The sequence below is a fragment of the Andrographis paniculata genome, unplaced genomic scaffold (genome assembly GCF_009805555.1).
Source record: "Andrographis paniculata isolate CXL003 unplaced genomic scaffold, ASM980555v1 Contig37END, whole genome shotgun sequence".
In the NCBI taxonomy this organism is placed as follows: Eukaryota; Viridiplantae; Streptophyta; class Magnoliopsida; order Lamiales; family Acanthaceae; genus Andrographis; species Andrographis paniculata.
In genome coordinates this window covers 7,159,680-7,184,299 of record NW_026137570.1, presented here as the reverse complement: position 1 = coordinate 7,184,299, position 24,620 = coordinate 7,159,680, and the positions used below count along the sequence as shown (strand labels likewise).

Genomic DNA, 24,620 nt, shown 5'->3' with positions numbered 1-24,620 from the left:
AATTATCTATAATAGTATTAATATATAGTCAAATATTTTCTATTTAATGCACATAAAAAATCCAAATTAAAAATATCAAGAAATTTGAATGCACAAAACCACATTTTAAAATATTTGTACACATGCCAAATAAATTCTATATATAAAAATTATATATAAAACATAAATATATAATGAGCTCCTATTTATATTGGGCTCTGGTGCACGGGCGAGCCGAGTGCCGGCACTAAATACAATATGTAACACTTTTTTATGAAATGAAATGACAAATTAATTAGGGTTTTTGTAGCTAATTAACAAAACCATTTGTTCCATTCAACAATTGATACTTATCCTTCCTCGTAAGATTGGTGCATTGGAAGTTTAAAACCTTTGCAATCATTTCTTGAACACCATTGGCAACTTCTTGGCTCGATTTTCCTCCATGACAACTTTGATGACGTGGCAACTTGTTCAAGAATGTGACCTCATAAATTGGCTTAGGGTTCATGAAGAAAAACAACCAATCTAACCATTTGTGTCCTCTAGCCGTTGTCCCATAAAACATACTCACTCTTACATTAATCGCCACCGGCGCAATCTCGTCGGTCAACTCCGCGAATAGCTTCGAAAACCTAAGTAGGTACGGTTCTCGACAAGTTGTTCCTTCGGGGCTCATCACAAAACACCCGTGACTCAAAAGTGTTTGCATCAATTTAGCATCTTTCGCACGGTCCCTCGTGGCCCTATAGGTTTTTATCGGGGACATAATTTCAGAGAATGATGACAAAGAGTATGTGATCGCGGGAGTACTCTCGCCCAAGCACGCTGACACGTAAATTGGGTCCAATAGGGTTCTATGGTTGCAAATGAAGACAACCCCATTTTGTTCGGATGAAGATTTTAAATTTTTGGGTTGTACGCCTTTGATGATTATAGGGCAACCAAGTAGATTTAGGGTTTTTAGGGTTAATGTGAGAGGCAATACACAAACAAAAAAAGCGCGGATAAGTGATAGGGATAATCCAATCGGGAACCACAAAATGAGTAGCAATGCCTTCGAAGGAGTTGGCCTACAAACGAGTCTACCATCGTGAAATACTACGGGCTTTGGCAACGTACTTGGCTTCAAAGGTTGCACCTTTTGACTCGATGGCACAATGTACATTTCCTACACAAATTCACGAAAGTTCGAAAAATGTTAGGATATATATATAAAGCCTTTATGGTATAATTCATGAATTTTAGTTGCGATAACTATAAATTTGGTCATAGTCGTTGTAAACTATTACAATTCTTGTTAACCCTTGGGTTAATCATCAAATAATAACATCGTATCGATTGCATAAACTCACCTAAAACAAATTCTATAGCTACGTATTTTTTAGATTTTTTTCAAAAAAACAATTCTTTAATATGCAATTTTTTCGATTTCTTCTAGAATTATATTATTTTCTCTCGTAAATATATTCAACCACTATTTAAACAAAAATATGAACACAAACCAAGAAAATAGTTAGGATGTTGATTATGACTAGTCACCACATATTAGCACTAATCAGCACTAATCAGTATATTGTAATAGTATACATAACACAATTGTAATTAAAACAACATTTGTGGGTTGTATATGCTGAGATTAATTTTAACATATACTCTATGAATAAATTATATATTTTCAATATTTTTATATATTAACTGAAATTAATTAACATCCTAACCACCACTGTCTATAAACAAAACATTCTTCCTTCCAAATTACCTAGACTTTAAAGAAAACCCTAACCCTAATTTCTACCAATATCAGAATTACCTTATAATCTCTAACATCATCACAACAAATTTATTCAATAAATTAATAAATCCTACACCATCAAACTCACACGAGTATTCTTTTGGAGATTAGTTTTAATTTTATGTTTAAACAATAGTTCAGACGTTATATTGTACAAAAAAAATATATATATTTTTTATGTCACAAACATTCTGCAATATTTTATTTTATTTTTTTGTATATTTCAAACACTATGTAACATTTCTAAAATGAGAAATAATTAAATATACTTAATCTCTACTCCACACTTTATCTCATCACATCACTTAGATAAATATACACTTTTCTTTCTCCTCATACCACTTAATTCCCAAATTATCCTATTAATACTATCTACCTAAATTCTCATGTCGGAAATAAATGTTGCACCAAGCTCCAAAATAATAGAATACAAGAAATGAATATATATATATATATATATATATAAAGAGAGGAACATAAAACCTTGCAAAGCTCCATAAATGGAAAATCCAAATCAGAGCTTCCAATTCCTATGTTAGGCATTGATTCATCACTCATTTCCTTCCTTAAAGCAATAGCCTTCTTTCGACCAACCAACACGCCCGTGTTGGCCACAAACCCCGTCGCAAAACCCTTATACGATGAAATCTCCGTCCCTAAAACAACATCCGCGCCCAAATAGTCCTTCAAGAATGGCTCGACCATAATCCTTGGCGTCGCCGTGACTACACACTTCTTCCTACATGAAGAAAACACCGACCAAGTCTTCGGATGCAAATCCTCCGAATAAAATTTTGGCAAAACAACCCTAGCCGCGGATTTAATTTCCGAGACTCTCACTCCAAAAAATGTCGCGAATACGAGCACCTTAATCCCCAAAGATTCGGAGACCATATGGTAAAAAAACAACGCAAAAGGACTAACTAAGACCAAAATGAAAAACCTTAAAATGCCACCAACATCGAATGCTACCAAAGAAAAATACGCGAATGGATTGCGCTCGACGAGCAATGCTCCATCCATATTAACTACAACAAAATCGTTTTGGCGACCATCCGAGTCGCATTGATGGATTCTTTGAATTTTTTTGGACATCGATTTCTCCATGGAGACCATATCGATATCCTCCTATTCCTCGAAACAACTTAGACACATATACATTAAAAAAAAAAAAAATTTAAGACAATATTAACTACTAGGTAACATTTGATGGCTAAATATATTGGTCTTGTGACATAATTTCAAAGGAAAAATTAAAATCCCAATTAATTTTTTTACAAAGAATTTGCCCCATCTATATAGTTTTTTAGCTTCCCCTACTATTAGGGCTCTAATTATATATTGATCATATTTTAAGTACTAATTCACAAAGCTTATTAAATAATTAAAAAATTTATTAATAATGAAACTTTAGAAAATTTAGAGTTTGTTTACTTCGCCCTTACTTTATTTTCACCAATTCTTTTACTATTCAATTTTTCTTAAGGTTTGTATGATTGTGTTTGTGTGTATGTTTTTTTTTCATGTAAAATAACTTCTTTTTTTTTTTTTTTTCTTTTGTTATGCATCTAATTTTTTTTTTAATATATTGCATAAAAAAATGCATTTAAACTATCAAAACACACCAAAACATATCATACATCAAATTATTACAATTCAATTTTTTTACTATTCCAAAAATATCAAAACACAACCAAACATACCATATATCAAATTATCATTTTGATATGATTTTGATGTAAAATAGTTGTTAAATATGATATTATATATGAAAATTATTTCTTTAATGCCATATTTTTCTATATATATATATATATATATGAAAAAAAATCAAATATTCTAGCTAGCCACGTCAGTGTCACGCATGCAATTCTGATACCAAAAGATTGTTTTTGTCATATTTTTTAAAATTGTAAGATTAATCATATAATTCTAAAATAATAAAAGATATTATATGTAATACTAAAAAAAATAGTTTTTCGTTCAAACTAGTGTCCGACACCACACCAATTTGATCACTCACTATGGTCCTATTTTTCAAGGTACCATGCATTGTCCATGAAGCTATGAATTTAATATAGAATGAAGATTTTAATTAAATATTGGTAATTAAATGAGTATAACATAAATATTAAAGTTTAAGTAATTTAATGGTTACAATAAAAAAAGAACACCATTCTACAAAGAATAATATGCATATAGTCACTTTTAGAGTTTAATATTAATAAATTATAAACAAATGGAGAAAACCTTATATATATATATATATATATATTTATTTATTTATTTTATCATCATTAATTCTTAAAGAAATGCTCCCTCTTTCATGTTAAAATGTGTCCATATTACTGTAAAGACAAAAATTTAAGTAAAATATAATTAAAATTAATTATTATATAATAAAGATAATTATAGATTAAGATATCTAAATAAATTAATAAAATTTTAAATTTTAAATTTTAAAATGGGATTAAAATGTATTATCATATCTTTAAAAAAAACCTAACAAGTTATATGTAACAAACAAAAATAAAATAAATGTACCCTTTAGACGAGACGGAGGGAATAAACGAAATTGAGATTTTAATATATAATGTATGTTGAATGCCATGAAAACATAGGTCCCGTAGCTAAATTTGTTTTGTATTATTATTTTTTTAAAAAATAAAATAAAATATTATCATATAGGCATCTACCATCAGCAATCGTACGTTTGTTTTGTGAGATAAATTGAATATGTATTTTTTTATGTATATCTAAATATCATACTCTATTTCTTTTACATCACATTCTTTTTCTTCCAATTCGATCACCAAAAATATATAAATAGTTATATTTACATTAAGGTTATTTATGCTTAAAATTACAATTTTTAAGACTATATATTTCAGTATCTATATCATTCTCTAGATAATAACATTTTATATAATAAAAAATATAAATATAAAGAAAAAAATTTAATAAAAGGTACATGGGTATACCCATGAGAATTTTTGTATTTTTATATAATAGAAAATAATTATGTGGCATACCAATGTAGGTACGTGGCTGCAACATTATAGACACGGTATAATTAGTAGATAATTAAAAATATATTAGAGAAAATAATTATCTTATAATATAAATAATTATAAATTAAGATTAAAATAACTAATTAATTTAATTGAAATTAAAAAAATAAATTAATTAAAAAATTTAAAATGAGATTAAAGGTAATCGTTTTTAAAAAAAGAAAGTGACATGGAATGTGGGACGGACAGAAACGGTAACGTAGACATGGGACGGAGGGAGTAATATTTTTTTTAATATTCTTACAATTTTAAAAAATATATATATTATATTACTCCTTCTGTCCCACATAATTTGTCCTAATTTTCTATTTTTGTCCGTCCCACATAATTTGTCAATTTCTTTTTTGAAAATATAATTATATACTTTAATCTTATTTTAAATTTTAAATTTTATAATTTTTTAATCTTAATTAAACTATTTAGTTATCTTAATCTTAATCTACAATTATTTTTATTATACGATAATTATTTTTACTAATACACTTCTTAATTACTTACTAATCACATTTTACCTAAATTCTCGTATCTACACTAATAGCCTATAATACATGGGACAGATGGAGTAAATACCTATTTTTTATACAAAATATTGTATCTAATTTAAAAAAGATCAAATTGGATCAAAGGTTTAATAAAAACCAAAACACAAAAGAAAAGTTAATAAAGAAATCATCTTCTAGAAAAAAATAAGTATTTCTGTTTCGTAGTCGTAATTGTAAGCACCAAATTGTATTTGTTCGACCCTTAAATAGACTTAATTGGGCCAAGGCCCATTTGTGACAAAGCATAATGGACCCATGTAGACTATTTATATATATATATAGCTGTATAGTTTTAAATAAATATATATATATATATAATTTTTTTATATAAAATAATATATCAAAATGTTATTTAAAATAAAACTCAAATTACAATTTCGATTTCAAATCAAAATCAAACAATATTCTTTTATTAATATTATAGGGTTCATATTAGCTACATAAAAAAATAAAAAATAAAAAATAAAAAAATCAATTGTTAGTAGACGTCTTAAATAACAAAATATATCTATTATTAGTTCACTAATTATGAAGAATCACATAAATAAATAAATATATATATATATCATATATTCAAAGCATTATAGTCAATGTTTTCAAATTAATCCAAAAAAATACCAACAAGACTTATATGTTTGTTTGGTTATTTCTTAAAATTTCAGATTATGTCTGTGCTAAGCTTTTTGGTTTAATTTTAATTTTAATATTAATATCTGTTTCGATTTCAGCTAAATAGAATTTTATTTTTATTTTTATTTGATTTTGCTTCCACCTGTACAATTTTTATTTACGAAGTATTACTAAAAAATATGCAATGAAACACAATAGATGTGATGTATTTTGAAATAGATATAAGGGTCTCATTTTTTTTTTTAATTATTTTTTTACAAAATTAGATATTTGAATATTAATTATTATATGAAAACGTAATACAAATAAAAAAAAATAGAAAAAATACTTCTATTAGTATCTTGTAATACTATTAATGACATTTGTGTAAAAAAATTATACAAATATAAATATATTTTTAATGTTAAGTACAATGATGCAAAAGATAAATAGATTTTTAGAGCCGCACGGAGGAAGTATAAAAAATAATTTAAAAATATACTAATAGGTCTCTTTTACTTTTTACGTGTCGATCTTTGAATATTAATTATTATATCAAAACATAGTACAAATTAAAAAAAAAATTGCAAAAATATTTCAATTAGTATCTTATAATACTAATAGAAGAAAATTTGTACAAAAAAAATTATACAAATATAAAAATATTTTGAATGTTAAGTACAATAACGCAAAAGGTAAATGTGATCCTTAGAAGCGAATGTATATATTAAGATATGTATAAACATACGTTAAATCACCCATATAATATATACTGACCTAATCAAATTAACAAGTTGATTTGGCTGAATCAGCATAGGATATGAAGTCACTGAAAACATAGTCCAAAGTCATAACATCAAAACCCTACAATATAACAACACATCACTTTTATTTAATTTGTACCAAACATCCAAATCCCAAATGTTCCAAAAAGGCTAGACAAGTAAGAACAAACTTAACCATACAAAAGCAAGTAAGTAACATAAACCCCTTCTCAACCGGAAAATTCTCCGGCCGGCGACCGTGCCGCCACCGTCGGCTTTTGTCCGACGAGGCCATCCGTTCCGGCCAACGCTCGATACTTATCCTTCCTCGTAAGATTCGTGCATTCATAGTTCAAAACCCTCGCAACCATTTCTTGAACACGATTCGCAACTTCGTGGCTAGATCTCCCGGCGACGCACGTTTGATCGCGCGCCAACTTGTCGAGAAACATGATTTGATAAACCGGCCTAGGGTTCATGTACAAGAAGAAAGGGTCCAACCATTTGTGCCCCCGCGCCGTCGTCCCATGGAACATGCTCGTCCGCACGTCAATGGCCACCGGCACGATCTCATCGGAGAGCTCAGCGAACAACGACGAAAACCTAAGCAAATAGGGTTCCCGGCACGTCGTCCCCTCAGGGCACATCACCAAATCCCTACCCTCGTTCAAAATCCTCTCGATCAATTTGGCATCCTTGGCGCGATCGCGAGTGAGCTTCGCGGTTTCGATCGGAGAGAGGAACTCGGTGAAGCTAGGGACCGAATACGATATCGTCGTCGTCATCCGGCCTAAGCAAGCGGAGACGCACACGGCGTCCAATACGGTCCGGTGAGAGCATACGAACACGACGCCCTTTTTTCGCGAGGAGTGGTCGGAGCCGAGAGACGGGAGGTTTTTAGCGACAATCGGGCACCCAAGAGGGCGTATGTTCTTTTGAAGTTTCGATATGGGAGAGAGCGAGCCGACGAGGACTCGACAGATGGATACTGTGATGCCAATTGGAAACCAGACGAGGATAAGTAACGCCATTAATGGAGTAGGTTTTTGTACTAATCGACCATCGTGAAAGATAACTTGTTTTGGGAGGAGATTGGATTTCAAAGGTTCGATCTTTCCATTTGATGATGGCACAATGTATCTTTCCTGCGTCAATATTCATTTCTCTTCATTAGAAATTTTGTTTACATACTTCAAAAGTAGAACAATCACAAAAATATTAATTTATCTCGAAAAAATCTATCGAAATTTTTTTTTAAGAGAATCTTGTGTCGTGGGATCTTTCTTTAAGACAATCTTGAGTTGAGACATAATTGCAACAACTTATCTCGACCATAAGTTTCTAAGTTTTTCTTCCCAGTAAATCTTATATTAATCAAACTACTATTAAAAAACACACACACAAACACAAAATTAAAATAGATATTTCATTTTTGTTCTAGGAGAATATGATATTGATATATAAAAAATAAAAAAATATATATTACAAATTATATAATTATTTTTTAAAATTTTCAAAATACTTTCAAAACATATCTAAACACAACCGAAAGAACTAACAAAAGCAAGATTTGTAAAAATTCAAGTATTTAGAAAAATTCAAGAGCTAAATCGCTATTATCAACATACGTAAAATTATTTTTTGTACTCGGAAAGAAAAAAAGATCGATAATAATAAAGCTAAGAACAAAAACCTTGCACATTTTCATGAACGGAAAATCCGTGCTCCGATCACCAATTCCAATTTCCGGCATCAATCCGGCGCCAAAAGTCTTTTTAAGTGCAATCGCTTTGTTCTCACCAACAAGCACGCCGGGCTTAGCCACAAGGCCCGTTGCAATGCCCTTATACGACAAAATCTCCGTACCCAAAACACCATCGACGCCCAAATAATTTTTCAAAAAGGGTTCGACCATAATTCTAGGATTCGCCGTGACCACAAATTTTTTCCCACAAGAAGAAAACACACGCCAAGTCTCCGGATGCAAGTCTTCCGAGTAATGCTTTGGCAAGACCGCGCTCGCGGCCGACTTGATCATAGATACTCGTACCCCGACAAATGTCGTGAATATGAGCAATTGAATTCCCGCGGACTCGGATACCAAATGGTACAAAAGCCCCGCCAACGGGGAAATCACGAGCAATAAAAATAGCCTAAAGATCCCTCCAACGTCGAATGCGACCAATGCGAAGTAGGGAAAAGAACTATGCCCAACTAGGAGGGTTCCATCAAAGTCGGCCGCAACTGTGTGGTTTTTGCGACCATTTGAATCGCATTGGTAAATTGTCGGGATTTTGCTAAAAGAACGCTTTCTGAACACGGCCATGTTGAATGAGAAAATATCGAAAAAAAGTAAAAAAAAAATATTGGAATGTTTTCACTAAATTAGTTTGTGTTTATTATATAGATAGGATGTTGTAAAGAGAGTGAATACTATACATTAGGTAGGTACTATTAATAGATAAACTCAAATTTCCAAAAATTATTTGGTGTAGTTCTTTTTAATTTAATTTTTTTACTATTTGCATTTGATATTTTTCGAAAAAAAAATATACATATTTTATTCTTATAAAATTTAATATTAAATATTATTTAAATCATAGTTAAAATATTCAAATAGGTAGTATATTATATTTTCTTTTAGTGTTTTAATTTGAGCAATAAAATATATAATATGTATATTAAAAATTGTATCGATAAAAAATATTGGACAAACAAATCCATTATTTAAATTTGATACGGTCTATTACTGATAAATTTGAATTTATTTACCAAAATTGCTTAACTTTTTATATGTATACATATTGCCAATATTATTTTTATCATTATTAAATATATAGATAATACTTATTATAATTTTTATTTTTATTTTTTAATTACAATTGGAGTATCTTACGCCCCATTGAATACAAATACTATTAGAAAATGTCTTAATTGTAACTAATTTATTTGTACCGTAACAATTTGTTGCAATATTCCGCAACAATATTTATATACTCTCTATGTCATCTCGTAAATAATATTTATATACTCTCTATGTCATCTCGTTTCTCTTTACAATATAAAGAAATAATTTTTATTTTTATTTATTTTTCTTAAAACGTATACCCGATCAAATAGGCATATATTTTGACGACGAAGGGAGTATAAATTAAATCATCTATAATGTTGTGACAAAATATTCAACTTCGGCAAATATTATAGTAACATAACTAATAGTAAAACTTCATACTCGATATATAACCAATCCAAACATTAAAATCAATACTTGAAACTAAGATTTTTTATTTTTATGTTTTTTCGAAAATATTGACCTGGTTAACTCGAATTCGATTGCTTGGGTCAAATGAGTTCCGAATTATACCTTATCCGAATGCCCACCCCTAAATTTTTCTTCTTTTTTTTTTTTTTTTTTTTTAACGTATAGTATATTAAATAGCATACTCTATATTTATATATAGCTCATCCAATTGTAGGACTTTTTGCACAATAAATTCATGAGTATAGATTATAGCCACCCCTAAAAAAGGACTCATTATTCAACTTTTTACAACATACGTGTAATGTGTGTGTATTAATTCATCCTATTTATTAGATTTTGAAATTTTAAAAAATTGTATTTAAATTTATTTTTAGACAAAATATTGCATCTAATTATAATACTATATTAAATTTGAGGATAAACTATTTTTTTAGTCTCGTAACTAGACTCCTTTATCATTTTAGTCTTGTAAGTGGAGTCTGTTGCAAACTAGTCCCATAAGTGAAAAAATTTCGTTGTTTTAGTCCTCCGGCGTCGAAGACGCCCGCGTGGCTCGCCAAAGACCAAAGACCACGTGTATGCCAGGTCAGCTATACCTGGCGGACACGTGAATTTTATTTTTTTAATATTTTTTAAAAATTTGTTTTTAATTTTATTTGATTTTTTTAAACTTTTTTATTTGGTCCAATTAAAAACATTAAAAAAATTAAAAAATTAAAAATTAAAATTAAAATAAAAAATAAAATCTCCATGTCTGCCGGGCGTCGCTGATCTGGCGGGACACGTAGCTTCCGGAGAGCCACGCGGGCATCTCCGGCGCCGGAAGACTAAAACAATGAAAACTTTCCACTTATGGGACTAGTTTGTAACAGACTCCACTTACGGGACTAAAATGATAAGGATGTTCAATTATGTGACTAAAAAAACAGTTTATCCTAAATTTTAATTTTATTTAATCTTTTACAATCTTTAGAATACTGGATTATTTTGTTTGTTTAGAAGTCTAAATTCAGGGTTGCAATTTTTCACATGGTTTATTTTTTTCAAAATTATTAAATTAAATACTTATTTACTCTCTTCGTACGCCTTTGAGGATCGCATTTATATTTTTGCATTATTATACTTAATATTAAAAATATTATTATATTTGTATACTTTTATATTATAAGAAACTCATGTAAGTATTTTTGTAATTTTTTCTTAATTTGTACTATATTTTAATATAATAATTAATATTCAAATATCAACACGCAAAAGATAAACGAGACTCTTGAAAGGTAGATAATATTATTTAAAATATTATGACCAGATTTTATTTCAATTCAAAGTTTACTGTTGTGTTCATTGTCGATAAGCCTTTCATTTATTTTTTAAAAACATATCATATTAAATATTCAATTTTTTTTATTTTTTTTTCAGAAAATACAAAACTTTTAAATTAAATTGATTTAAATAATATTTTAAGCCTTTCATTTATTTTTTAAAAACATATCATATTAAATATTCAATTTTTTTATTTTTTTTTCAGAAAATACAAAACTTTTAAATTAAATTGATTTAAATAATATTTTAATCTAATATTTATGTTGTATTGTGAAGTCTCAAGCTAAATCTAGATGAACACTATACATCCAACCCCCGACCCTGATGCTCATATAAATACTTGATTTATTTTTTATTTGAAGTGTGTTCTTTTATAGGATTTTATTAAAATTTTACTATATATCAAAAAAAAATATCAAATTAATTATTTATTTTTTATTTTATACTAAAAATTAATGTTACATTTAAAATATCACATCATACAACTATTTCAATTTAAAATTTTTACTGTTCGAATCTCAAATTCAAATTTCAAACTCCCGAACAACACTCGTTCTAATCAAACTTAAGGGTCACATTTACATCTATTTTTGTACAAATATCATTATAATAGTATTATATGAAATTAATAGAAGTATTTTTGCTCTTTTGTCTTAATTTGTACTATTTTTTTATATAATACTCCTTCCGTCCCAGATACTGTGTCTGCTACACTGTAGAGACGGTATTTTAGAAGGGGTGTAATATAATTATCATATAATATAAATAATTATAAATTAAGATTAAGATAACTAATTAGTTTAATTAAAATTAAAAAATATATATAATTAAAAAATTTAAAATGAGATTCAAGTGTGTAATCAGAAAATGACATGGTACGTGGGACGAACAAAAACGGCAACGTGAACATTGTATATGGGACGGAGGGAGTAATTAATATTCAAATATCTAGTAAATTAAATAATGCAACGGTTATAAAATGTGCCACCTCATGTAAATGCTACGAAATTAGACGTGACTTTTCTGTGTTTATTTAATTAATATGTACTATAGCAAATTTATGTGGCAGCTATCCTTGTTTACTTGTTTTTTTTATTTTTTATTTTTACAATTTATTCTACTAAAAAAATATATCACATATAATAATTAATTTAATTTCCAAATATTATATTCAACCATTTATTTTGTTTATAATGATAAGCACATGGATCCAAAGTAAACACACGTTTTCTTATAACTCAATTGTGATTTATTACTAAAATTAAATTGTTCAATCCTTATTATTTTTTATTTGTATATTTAGGATTTGTTTCATATAAATAAAATTGTAAAAAAATAATAATATTTATAAATAGGAAATGAAAATTGAATTCTCTTTCTTTTTTTTTTTTGGTAAAAAAAAAAAAAAAATCAATTGATATATATATAAATATAACCGATTTGGATAAATCGATCTAGAGAGAAGTATTGCTAATGGAAAAATCGTGAAAAGATAATACTGTATTTAATCAATAATTTTTTTATTTGGATATCATATACTATTATATTTTATAAGATCGAAATAATATATTATTAAAGAAAATTATAAAAATTAAATAAAAATGTACTGTCAAATAAACACACTAACACATTCTCAATTTTCATTTTCTCTTGCACATTTAGAGAAACAAAAATAGAAAATGAAAACAATTCTTTTCTCAAATTCGAATTTCATAATTCAATTTTTTTTATTTTTTTAGCTTAATTCTTTATATTAAATTATAAATATATCATTACACATATAATTATTTTTTATATAAAATCAAACAACAATAATATCAAAAAAAAATTTGCACACTTCCACTGACTAATAAAATACTTCCCTTTGGACTGGGATAGAAAAAAAAAATAATAACAATATAATTATAACGGACGGAAGGAGTTTTTTTTTTTAATGCACTTGGAATTCCATGCAAATTAGATGGGTGCTTATTTAATTCAGGTAGCATACATATATATATATATATAAATATTTAACATAATATTGTTAAAAATATATTTACATATTTTTAATTAATAATATTTAAACTTCCAAAAATGACCATCTATAAACCTTGCATAAGCTTCGAATACCCTTTTACAAAGGGAAAGTTCACTAATAGTTTATGTCAACTTTCATTTACGATACCATAGGACACAATGCCACATTCTAAGCCACACCTACAAATTTTTATTGAATCAAATTTGTTGGAAAATTGGATTTAATTCTCTTCGTACAGAGAATGAAATTAGAGAGAAATGAGAGTAGATAATGAAATTGAATAGAGAATGAGAATTAATTCTTTTGTTTGGTAGAACAGAGAATTCAGTTGAAAAATTTTAAAAAAATGAATGGATCGAACAATAATAAATTATTAATCTAACAAAAGAGAGTTTTAGCAAGTGAAAATCATGAAAAAATATTTCTTGCGACTTTTTTTAAAAGAAAAAATTATTAATTATATACAAAATTTTGTAAAATCATATTTTAGTATAATTTTTTTTAAAAAAAATCATATAAAATTAAATACTTGAATGATAAATTAAATCTATTTTTTGTAAAATTGAAATAATATAATATAAATAATTATAAAAATTAAATAGTACAAAAATAAATAAATAAAAATATATATATTGCCATATTATTTTTCTCAATTTCTCTGAATATAAAAGAAATGAAAACAAAGAAATAAAAATAATTTATTTTTCAACTTCCATTTCTTTTGACTCAAACAAATATTTTCATTTCTCTGCTGTCAATTCCCAGTACCAAACACACCTCTAATCTTTTTGTATTTTAGAGAAAAATATAAACAAGCCCAAACCAAGCCCTATTATTGTCCTAATTTTTCAAGAAAATTAAATCATCACAAAACAATTTCATGTTACAATTTGATCTTTTGGAAATTTGTGTTTTATTTCTTGATATTTCTAGAGATTTTTTAGATAAACATTCAAAAATAAATATACATATTATTGATACCGAGTAATTTAATCATGCTTTCACACAGCTTTACCCATCCAAAAATTACTCTAAAATAAGCGTGTTTAACTCTATAAATTTTTTCTCAGTCTGTTCATTCATTATTTTTCAATAAAATAATTCCTCATAAATATTATTTAAAAAAAAATATAAATATACACACATTAATATAATATATATTATTCACTCGTAAAAGTAAACAATTTAACACAAAATATTATTTTTTATATTACCAACATAGTTCCTCACGCTGACTAACAAACTGATTGTTAACACTCAAATTCAGAAGTATTGCCAAATGGCTATTAGGACCGATCAACGCTCCCGGCGCCTATCTAGAACTCATCTTCAATACATGAGGAGAAATCGATATTTTAGATCCATAGACGCAAGTAATTTTCGAAACCTATAGGATAGACGAATACAACATTTGCACCTAAGAAAACAAGAATCGAAATGACCACAAAATCCACATAATCTAAACTCAGAACTTCAGCTAAATTAGCTTTCCGGATTACACAAATCAAATATGGCAAAAAGGCGAAGCTTATAAAAAAGATGAGTTAATTGACTAACTAATCAACAAAATGACGAGATCTTCACCGTGACAATAAGAAACTCATTAAGCATTATTACTATTGCTACAAAGCTGTATGTAATAATTATCAAGCATCACATATTTCGACCAATAAGACTTATACTTTGCAATGGCGAGATCTAACCAGGGTTTATAATTTCCATTATAATGCACGACGCCAGCATTCTCAATCTCTGTTTGGTTAAGAGCAGGATCGTAGCCCAAGCCGAGAACATGCCAGCCTCGGTCCAGAGGATACGTCAAATTGTAGAAAGTAATCAGACCCGGAGGCAGTGTGCCTAGTTTCCACAGAGTGCGATCTTCATTCTGCCGAAAAAACAGAAAAAGGAAAAAAAAATCATGAGAGGTATAGAAATTGCCCGTAAGATAAAATTCGGACCAGTATATCCATGAGTTCAAATCATCATAAAAGAAGAAATGTTCGGACAACTGTGATATTTAATTTTTTTTTCAATATTAGTATTGTTCCAGAAGCAAGGTAAAATTTATGATTATGGATCAACAACAGCCTTAAACAGCATCAAACCAATATTACGGGGTAGCATGAAACATGATGCTGGAACTAAGGCCGACGATGGAAAGTAAATGACACAAGTAGGAGGCATGAATATATCAGCAATGGTGGCAAAAAATGATTCTAATACACACCAGGTATAAATTAAACAATGGAAAATCGATAATCAAAAATAGTGCAGGCTTCTTAAAAATTTTTTATTAGAAAGCTCGAGAAAAATAAAATTAAACGTAAAAGTATTTACTATTGCACACAATTTCTATCAGACAGTAATCCGCAAGATTCACAATCACAGAATATTTCAGGAAATCTAAATTTATTTTGAAGGGAATAGAGAAACATAAGCAGCTACTGAGCTCCTTTTCAAAAAACATTCGATATTTCAAAATGTAGCGCAGCATGACTAATATAGAATATTTAGATCAACGAGAAGGAAAGTACAGGAGTCCGATAATTCCATACCAGATTTTGCCAGTAATGATAAATTCCTGTAATGTCACGTTTCCGCCATTCTCTCAGATCGAAGATGTTCATGCCAAATGCCCAGCCACAAGCATTAGGATCGAAATTCTCAGTTATCTTTGGGTTAGAGAAATTAAGATACTTGTCAAACCTATGGAAGCTTTCCTTGCACGTTTCAACAGCGCCATTTACCATTCCTTGCAGATCAACAGACCATAATGCTGTAAGATCCTTCTGAACAACAATGTCATCATCCAGAAATAAAATCTTATCCAGCTTTGAATAAACCTGAGGAAGATAAAACCGGAGATGGTTTAGCATGGACAAGTATTTTGGATTCCTGTACTTGAGATTGTCGGTGCCAGTAGTGAGGGATGATGCTTGATGCGCCTTGAAATAGTATTCAATCATTTTAGCAGATTCAAGCTGCCGCAGAACAGGGCAGTACGAAGAATTAAGCCAAGTAAAATCATCGACATTCTGGACTTCTATTGTTGCGCCAGCAGGAGTATTCACTAGAAACCACATTCTCATAGCTGCGAAATTCAGCTTATCCGTGACTATATGGAAAACATGCTTTTCAGGCTCTTTCGCATGCAACACTGTCGAGTTCACAACAACTGATGTAGCGAGCACATTATCAGAAAAGATGGCATAATGATATAAAGAAGGATTCTCGAGTTTCTCACGGTTGGGAAATTCCTTGTCTTTGTAGTTATTTAGGTAATAGTCGGTCGTAAGAAGCAAAGGGATGCAATGTAATGGTCTGGGGATAGTTTTGGCAGCTAGCTGTATCAAAAATGAGCTCTTCTTCTTCAAAGATTCTATATTAGTCTCACTCGACTGAAGCATGACTCTCAATTTTCTTGCTATCTCGATGCAATCATATAATCGGTCCTTCGCAGTGGCGAGAATGTGTCCCATGGAAATTGCCTTATCAAGAGCACTAACAAAGACACAGAACAAAGTTAAATAAGTAATACTCTTAGGATCTAAAGCCAATATCAGAATGAATTTACGAAGGAATTGTGCAGAAAAAAGAACCTTGGAGGAAGATCGGCATCAGTTGTTGCATCTCCAATAGCAAATTTGCATTCTCTAGAATGTTTAATAAGAGAATCATAAAGCATGGTCTCGTTCTTAGCCATGGCAATTGTTGCATAAGCTCTGGCCATTATGATTTGATCTCCCATAAGTTTGACTGTCGAATCAGAGTTGGGATTTTCATATTCCTTCCGCCATATACTGAATTTACCCTTGACAGTGGTATCAAGCTCCCGTGCTCGTTTGATAGCTGCTTCTTGCATCTGTTTATCGATCTTTTTGTCTTGTTTGATCAATTCTGCAATTCTTTTCTCCCTCCTTTCCTTCCGTAGTTTCTGAAGCACGAGCAAAATTAATAAATCAGAAAAAATACACTGTCTGTGTAAGCAGATAAGATTTCTCACCTTTCTCTTGATTTTCACTGGATGCACTGGATAGGCTTGTGTTCGAGGAATGTCTTGTGCATCATTACTCGAATTCTCACCAGAGTTCCGGGAGCTTATTTTCATTTGCAAAGGGTCCGGATCTATCTGAGACATAAGTTGATTTTATCATGTCTGTTACCTAAAATCATGACCAAATTGTTTGAATACAACTAGAAAAGCAGATATGTAACTGACAAGTTACCGGTGAACTCCTTAACTGACTATGCTTCTCATCGCCAGGAATCTTCCACACCCATGAAGCAGATAGATCCCGAGATCTGACAGTCCTAACTTTAATATCCCCGGAACGGTCACTGTAGGATATCATTATCTCAATATCCTGCAAGAACTAGGTAACTATAGCTGCAGTCCTGTTTGTAAATCTCATGAAATGAAGAAAGAATGTCATTACCCTTCCATTAGGACGAATACTCGAGCTGGAATTCTTCTGTTCCTGTAAGGCCATCATCAATTAAGCATATGGAGAAAGGGTCCCTTAGATAGCATAAATTTGTAAAATACGATACATCATTTTGCTCAGAATTCAGTGTTGGGAATATGTATTTTTCCATTCAAGCATAGTTTCTGCTTCAACAACAAAAGTATGCGTAACAAAATAAGCTGTATTTTGAACGAAAAAAAAAAATGTCCTCCATAACCTACTCATGGCGAAGGTTCCAGTTGAATGAGAAAAGAAACTCAAGAGTTCCGGTTTCCATCTTAACATAAACAAATCAATCTTATGCTTTAGAGTCGTAGACCAACAATTTCAGGAAAGAATCTACAATCTACATGGCCAAGGTTCAATCAAGTTCTAGCAAACACACGCAAAACAGTAATCTATCACAACCACACATCCTCAGAAGGACTAACTCTTACCGGTAAATCCTGTTAACTATTAATTCAATGAGACCACCACTATTCCAATTTTTATCATAATAGTCTGCCTCCCATAGTTGTAAATGGTACATGACACACCACGGCGCAAGGCCTATGCCACGCCATTTCGCATGGCACAGCCATGCATATAACTGATCAGAGGCGGACCGAGGTGGGGGCAAGGGTGGGCTGCAGCCCCCCCTCTCCCACCCAACCCCCACTTTTTTTTGTTTACTTATTTATATTTATGAATTTTTTCCTTACTTAAATATATATAATATAGAAAAAATGGATAAATAAAAAAAATAATAAAATACTAAAAAAATTGTATAGTTTATCTGAATAAAAAAATTACAAAAATAAATATTTATAATATATAACTAGTATTATTATTGTAGTTCATTAATAATTTTTTCGGATAACAAATAAATATTTATAAATAGAATATATTATTTTATGAATTTCAAAATTAGCCCCCCCGAATATAATCCTAATTCCGCCACTGTAACTGTTAATAGTATATTTTAAAAGAATAATACATATATATATGCCATACAAACACATAATATTGAACAAGATTGAACTTCAGTACACATTATAACATATAGTACTACCTCCGTCCCATTACTTCTCCATATTTTACTTTAAGCAAAACTTTTTAAGTGGTATTATTTTGATAGTTTTTTACCATATTGACCTTATTTTTTCTTTGGAGTGATTTTATAAACTGTATTTAGAAGGACAAAAGTAAAAAAACTATGTGTAAAGATCGAAAAGTTGCAAAAGTTAAACATCTAGCAAAAGATTTGGAACGAAGGGAGTATTTAAGTAATAAAAAAAAAAAAACACAATTTCTGTATAAACAGTAACACAACAGAAAAACAAAAGTTTCCGCTGCCGTGCTTCACAGTTGACCAGCAGCGATGCAGCGGAGAAACAGAAGGAAGCATCATCGAAAGGCAAGAGAAGACATGAAAAAAAAGAGACTATAGAACCAGTAGCTTTGAGCAGAAGAAAACTTAAAGAAAGATAAATATGCTTTTTGTATCCTTATTTAATCGGTAAATACATACTAAACTGCAACAAATATAACTAATTAACAAAAAAATGCAGGCTTAGCACCTTAGCAATCCATTTACAACTATGCTACCTCCAACCTTTTATACATACCGGTGTCTAATGCCTACTCCTAATAAGTTATATAATAAATACGCAGAACAGCAATGTATTGTAAGATCGGAAGTATAAACAATACTATTTCAATCCATTCATAGAGATGAAATGGAAAACATATCTAACACTATAACATACAACATTTAAGCGGAAATCTGAACAATTATGAAGTGAGTTGTGTAAGGTATCTCCATTCTTGATCTACATTTTGGTTTAACCTATTATGCTTTATCAATCAGAAATCATTTACTAAATTCAAATCTCTTCCCCTTTTCTCTTTTTCCTGTTTATTGAATCCAAATTCACAAGCACCTACCTGTTGAGCTGAACAAATTGATTCCTCAATTATACAAACTGAACATTGAACTACACCTAATGCCATCTCTTGATCATTCACACCTAATGCCATCTCTTGATCATTCACACTAAGAACCCTACTGATTTTATGTTTTCCTCATTGAGTAGCAAATATCAAACAGTAAAAGCACAACAAATACAATCAAAACTGCAATTATCCATCGTTTCCCTAAAAAAACCCTCATTACCCACAGCACATTACATCCGATATCGAAACACAGAACGCCAAAAGCAATTCCACCATGAAAAAACCACCCACAACCCAAAACTGAAAAAAATAAAAAATAAAAAATAAAAATGGCACCTTCTCAAAATCATCGGCGGCAGCAACCGCGACGACGGCGACGGCGACGGCGAACAGGGAGATGGTTGTACGGAGGAGAACTGCACGAACCGCAGGGAATCCAACAGCAGAAGTTGCCATTGACAGATCTTGAGATGGAAGCGCAGAAAAAACGCCTCCACTGTACAAATGGCTAATAACGATGATTAGTTAGTACTAAGTACAAAATTATTTATTTATTTTTTCAATAATTAAAAATATATTATCATATATGGTTCGTCCCACATCGGATGCAGAGAGAAGGTGAGGTTAGGGAAATGGTATAAAATAGAATGTGGGAGGAAATGGAAAGGCTTAAAAGGGTCGGTTGGCTAAATATGCCACGCTAGCCCTCGCCGGTTAGTGCTGTATGGCTATCAAGACATATGGCCGACATAATTTGTGGAAATTTTATAGGGTTGGCTCGCTTGGCCGACCCTCTAATTCTAATTCAAATATTGTTTTATTTGTATGTGTTAAAAATATATGGTAATTTTAATTGCATTTTCAATAATTTTTTTGTTTGTACTTTGTTTGGACGTGATTTGAAATTGATTTAAAATACGATTATTAATTTTAGTCTTTATTAAATAGTATTTTGACATTGTTTTGTAAGAAAAATAGTATTTTCTTTATTTTAATTTAAAATTTTTTTTATTATTTCATTTCTCATTTAAAAGTACTAATTTATTATTTTAGTAAAAGTTATTGTATATCAATATCAAAGTATATTTAATTTTTATTTAAAATATACTATTATATATACAATTATTTTATACATAAAATTAAATTACAAAAGTCAAAACTTCTTACACATTTTTATTAATAAATATAATACTATTATTTTTTTAATTTATTACAAAACTCCAAACGTATATTAAAGAGGGACGAATGGATATTATATTTATTGAAATTGAGCCAATTAATAATATTGATTTAAATTTGAAATACTAAAAAAAAAAAAAAAAAATTATTACTCTATCTAAAATAATATACTCACTCAATTTGCTCAAAACATAATATTTTTTTGTTTCATTTTTATTTATCCAAACTCTATATATGCATTTATATTTTATTTATAGTTACTATAAAAAAAAAATTAAACGTAGATAAAAATATTTTTTATTGAGACATAGAAACAAAAAGAATTTTGACTGAATCCTATAAATAAGATTGGTAAAAATTGAAATAAATTAATTTATATTTATTAAATATATTTAACTTGATAAATTAATATGGTTATGAGAGTATATTGCATTTAATTATTTTTTTGATTTAAACATAATACTAATTTTTAATTATATTACATCATATAACCAATTTGAACTATATATATTCATTTTAAATTTTTTTTAAATTTCCTGGTTTGTTTTAAATTTTAATTTTACTAAAAATAATTAATTTTTATTTTGATTTATTCAGATATATATTTATTATTTATTTATTATATAAAAATTATCTAAATACTAATTTTTTTCATTGCACATTAAATATTTATTTTTTTCATTTTCGTCCTTTTATATAATTTTTTACTTTTTTTTCGAAAATATAATTATATATTTATTCATATTTATATTTTATAATTTATAATTTTTAAATTTTCATTAAATTATTTTAATTTATAATTATTTTTATTATACAATAATTATTTTTAAATTATTTATTAAAAGAAAAAATATTATTATTTTTATTCTTCTGGACCAATCGCCCACCTCTATGAAAGTTGTTTATTTTATAATTTGTAATGCATGGGACCCACAAGAGAAAAATTAAAAAAATAAAATAAGAAAAACGTTGGTTCATCCGGCGAACCAAAATCAAGGGTAAATATATTATATATTAGATCTTTTTAAAATAAAAAATTTATTTTTTAGTTTTACATTTTATTTTTTTATTATTTTAGAAATGGATTATGGTCTTACATTAGATAATAAATGTTTGGGTATAAATTCATATTAGTTCAAGAAGTGTGAATCGATCATAAGTAATATACAATTTAATTTTAAAATTAATTATTTTTATTGTCCCAAAAAATTCAATTCGGACCAACCCAAAATGTACTGGGCCCAGCCCATTCCAATTGGGCCCAACACATTAAAGCCCATCAAACCAGCCCAAATTACCAATGGAACCAAAATTATATGGATCGGCCCAATTTAGCTACGCCCAATCCCATTTTAGGTGGACCGGCCCGGCCTTGCCTGGCCCATTGTAGGGATGGGTAGAGTAACAACCTCCCATGATCAGTCACTTCCGTTTGTCCGATAAATTTTTATTTAATATTGAAACTAAAAATTAATTTATATTTTAATATTAAAGTATATTAAATAATTAATAATTAATAATTAATATTCAAATATTATCACCAAAAAAATAAATATTTCTTTCGTTCTATAACAAAGTATCTATTTTTCCATTTTAGTTCGTCTAATAACAAAATATTTTTTTTTAGTAATTGTATTATCTACTTAACATAAGAAATACCTTTACAACTTACAATATATTACATTACTAAGGTTATTATATTGAATTGTAGCGAAAAAGACAAAAATATTTCTATTAGTATGGTGTAATATAAAAGTAACTGCATTTCTGTAATATATTGTAAGTTGAAAAGATATTTATTATGTTATGTAGATAATAATTATTTTGGGACAGACTAATAAAAAATGATAACCTTTCAATTGGACAAATATTTTTAGTTCAAATAAAAATTAAAAATATTTTAGTATTAATAATTTTCTGTCACAAACCAAGAGGAAAAAGGGTGTAATTTTTGAAAAAAAATAATATAATATTTTAAAAATATATATATGGTGGCTAATAATCAACAAATCATCATAATCTATGCACATAAAATAGGATATTACAAAAATGGAAATAAAATAGAAACAAAAAGCAACAATGCATTATCATCATCTTTTCAGGCTTCCCGTGCAAACAAAAGGCAAAAACGGCGTCGTATCATAACCAAACGGCGCCGCTGGGTGCTGCCATTTCTTCACAACCACCGCCGCCGCCGCCGGCTTCTCCGCCGCAGCCACAGTCTCCTTATCTCTATTCGCAGACGCCTCGATCTCAGCCCTCAGATTGTCCGGCGACTGAACCAACGGCGACAGCAGCGGTATAGCCACGTTCCACTCCGTCACCGGATTGATCTGAATCATCGCCGGCGCTCTCCTCTGCAGCCGGCTAGGCTGCCGCGGCCGCGGCCGCTCGCCGGAAACACCTCGATTCTCAACGGCAGCCATACATAAATCGATGGAATTCGAAATTATTGAGCGATTGCAGGAATAGTAAGAAATGAAATTTCTGCAAGTGTGAATTTAGGGTTTATATAAGAGGGGCGCGTGGAGAACACGCGCGTGGGAATCGGATCTGGTCAGAGTCAAACAATGTCGATGTGAGCCGAGGAAAGATTTCTGCTCTTTTTTGTTTCTATCATTCGGCTCGGCTTGGCTTATGTTGAACGGCGCCTGTGAATGAACTTGAAAATCTGAAGATTCTTCGGGAGCCGAGCCGAGCCGTGTTGAAGAATCTGTAAAAGGGCAGCTACTTTTCAACCGAAAGGCTGAAAATATCCAGAATTGCTGACGTGTTACTTAACGGAATATTTTCATGCTGATGCTCACGGCGGTCGGTGATGCCCACGGGAAAAGAAACGGACGTTAATCTGCCGTTGTGTATGATGATCTTGTAGAAGGGACGGTCTGGATCTTTCTACGGCAGTTTATGGTCCTTCAATACGACAACGGTGCGTGGAAACTCGCCTCGGTATCAACCTTATCGTCTTGTTCTTCACCCTACTAGTACTATTTGATTTATTTAAATTTATTGTTATTATTATTTAAATCTGCAAATTCTATTTCAAAATTTTTAAATATTTTTTTATTATTTTTTAAAAAAATTAATTTAGATTAACAATAATACTACCTCCATCTTAAGTTAATTTGTCCACTTTTGCTTAGTCTAAGAAATTTTAGATATTACGTAATTAAATAAAAAATTAAGAATAGTTAGTAAAAATAATTATATATTAAGATTAAATGACTAAATAGTTTAATTAAAATAAAAAAATTATAAATTAAAAATTTTAAAATGTAGCTATAGTATATAATTGTATTTAAAAAAATGACAAATTATATGAAATGAATAAAAATATAAAAAGTTAATAAATTAAGTGAGACGAATGGAATATATTATAAAAATGATAAAAACTATGGCGTTTATATTTGATGTGAAATTTTAATTTAAAATTGGGTAATATTGTGTATATATATTTTTCAAAAATACTAGTTGTCTAAATAGATACAAAAAAGAATAAAATAAAATTATACTAATATCATGAGCAGGAACTACACGGGGTTTAGGGGGTTCAGTTCCCACAGCCCTCAAAATATGTGTGTTTTTTTAATGTAAAAAATAATAAATTATGTATTTTATAGTAATTTATTTTTTTTATTTTTTTATTTTTTAATGTAGAAAATATAAAATTTTTAT

General features: G+C 29.3%; 4 protein-coding genes and 1 non-coding gene across 13 annotated transcripts; 1 reads left to right on the top strand and 4 right to left on the bottom strand.

Moving 5' to 3' along the window:
* Positions 1-289: 289 nt before the first annotated feature.
* Positions 290-2,890, bottom strand: LOC127250189 (glycerol-3-phosphate acyltransferase RAM2-like). Its single transcript, XM_051273348.1, has 2 exons — positions 2,258-2,890; positions 290-1,150 (listed from the first exon to the last, which is right to left on the bottom strand). The coding sequence occupies exons 1-2, from the start codon at positions 2,888-2,890 to the stop codon at positions 290-292; spliced, it is 1,494 nt and encodes a 497-aa protein (XP_051129305.1).
* A 3,831-nt stretch (positions 2,891-6,721) lies between these two features.
* On the bottom strand, positions 6,722-9,107 carry LOC127250513 (glycerol-3-phosphate acyltransferase RAM2-like). The gene is made up of 2 exons (XM_051273841.1): positions 8,454-9,107; positions 6,722-7,905 (listed from the first exon to the last, which is right to left on the bottom strand). Exons 1-2 carry the CDS (start codon positions 9,084-9,086, stop codon positions 6,991-6,993), a joined length of 1,548 nt encoding a protein of 515 aa, XP_051129798.1. The 5' UTR covers positions 9,087-9,107; the 3' UTR covers positions 6,722-6,990.
* A 5,769-nt stretch (positions 9,108-14,876) lies between these two features.
* On the bottom strand, positions 14,877-20,576 carry LOC127250512 (probable galacturonosyltransferase 3). Of its 9 annotated transcripts, none has more exons than XM_051273834.1 (7): positions 20,103-20,576; positions 17,802-17,837; positions 17,585-17,729; positions 17,369-17,490; positions 16,965-17,299; positions 15,921-16,866; positions 14,877-15,250 (listed from the first exon to the last, which is right to left on the bottom strand). In XM_051273834.1, the coding sequence occupies exons 1-7, from the start codon at positions 20,220-20,222 to the stop codon at positions 14,969-14,971; spliced, it is 1,986 nt and encodes a 661-aa protein (XP_051129791.1). In that variant the 5' UTR covers positions 20,223-20,576; the 3' UTR covers positions 14,877-14,968. The 9 variants fall into 9 exon arrangements, with proteins under 9 accessions (XP_051129791.1, XP_051129792.1, XP_051129794.1 ...); XM_051273835.1 differs by having other exon boundaries at positions 17,585-17,703; positions 17,802-17,843; positions 20,103-20,418; XM_051273837.1 differs by having other exon boundaries at positions 17,585-17,703; positions 20,103-20,418.
* On the top strand, positions 20,437-20,564 carry LOC127250755 (U11 spliceosomal RNA). Its single transcript, XR_007838776.1, has one exon. It is a non-coding gene; the product is annotated as a U11 spliceosomal RNA (small nuclear RNA).
* Positions 20,577-23,010: 2,434 nt separating the features above from the next.
* Positions 23,011-23,640, bottom strand: LOC127250471 (uncharacterized protein At4g14450, chloroplastic-like). The gene has a single exon (XM_051273774.1). It carries the CDS (start codon positions 23,369-23,371, stop codon positions 23,036-23,038), a length of 336 nt encoding a protein of 111 aa, XP_051129731.1. The 5' UTR covers positions 23,372-23,640; the 3' UTR covers positions 23,011-23,035.
* Between the last annotated feature and the right edge of the window lie 980 nt (positions 23,641-24,620).

Excerpts from the sequence above, each read along its gene's own strand:
- LOC127250189 (XM_051273348.1), bottom strand. The coding sequence starts at position 2,890 with ATGGTCTCCATGGAGAAATCGATGTCCAAAAAAATTCAAAGAATCCAT. Across the intron at positions 1,151-2,257 it reads CATTTATGGAGCTTTGCAAG|GAAATGTACATTGTGCCATC; the intron begins GTTTTATGTTCC and ends GAATTTGTGTAG.
- LOC127250513 (XM_051273841.1), bottom strand. The coding sequence starts at position 9,086 with ATGGCCGTGTTCAGAAAGCGTTCTTTTAGCAAAATCCCGACAATTTAC. Across the intron at positions 7,906-8,453 it reads CGTTCATGAAAATGTGCAAG|GAAAGATACATTGTGCCATC; the intron begins GTTTTTGTTCTT and ends ATATTGACGCAG.
- LOC127250512 (XM_051273832.1), bottom strand. The coding sequence starts at position 20,222 with ATGGCAACTTCTGCTGTTGGATTCCCTGCGGTTCGTGCAGTTCTCCTC. Across the intron at positions 17,491-17,584 it reads AAGGAGTTCACCGGTAACTT|ATCCGGACCCTTTGCAAATG; the intron begins GTCAGTTACATA and ends TGTCTCAGATAG. Across the intron at positions 16,867-16,964 it reads GATGCCGATCTTCCTCCAAG|TGCTCTTGATAAGGCAATTT; the intron begins GTTCTTTTTTCT and ends TGTCTTTGTTAG.
- LOC127250471 (XM_051273774.1), bottom strand. The coding sequence starts at position 23,371 with ATGGCTGCCGTTGAGAATCGAGGTGTTTCCGGCGAGCGGCCGCGGCCG.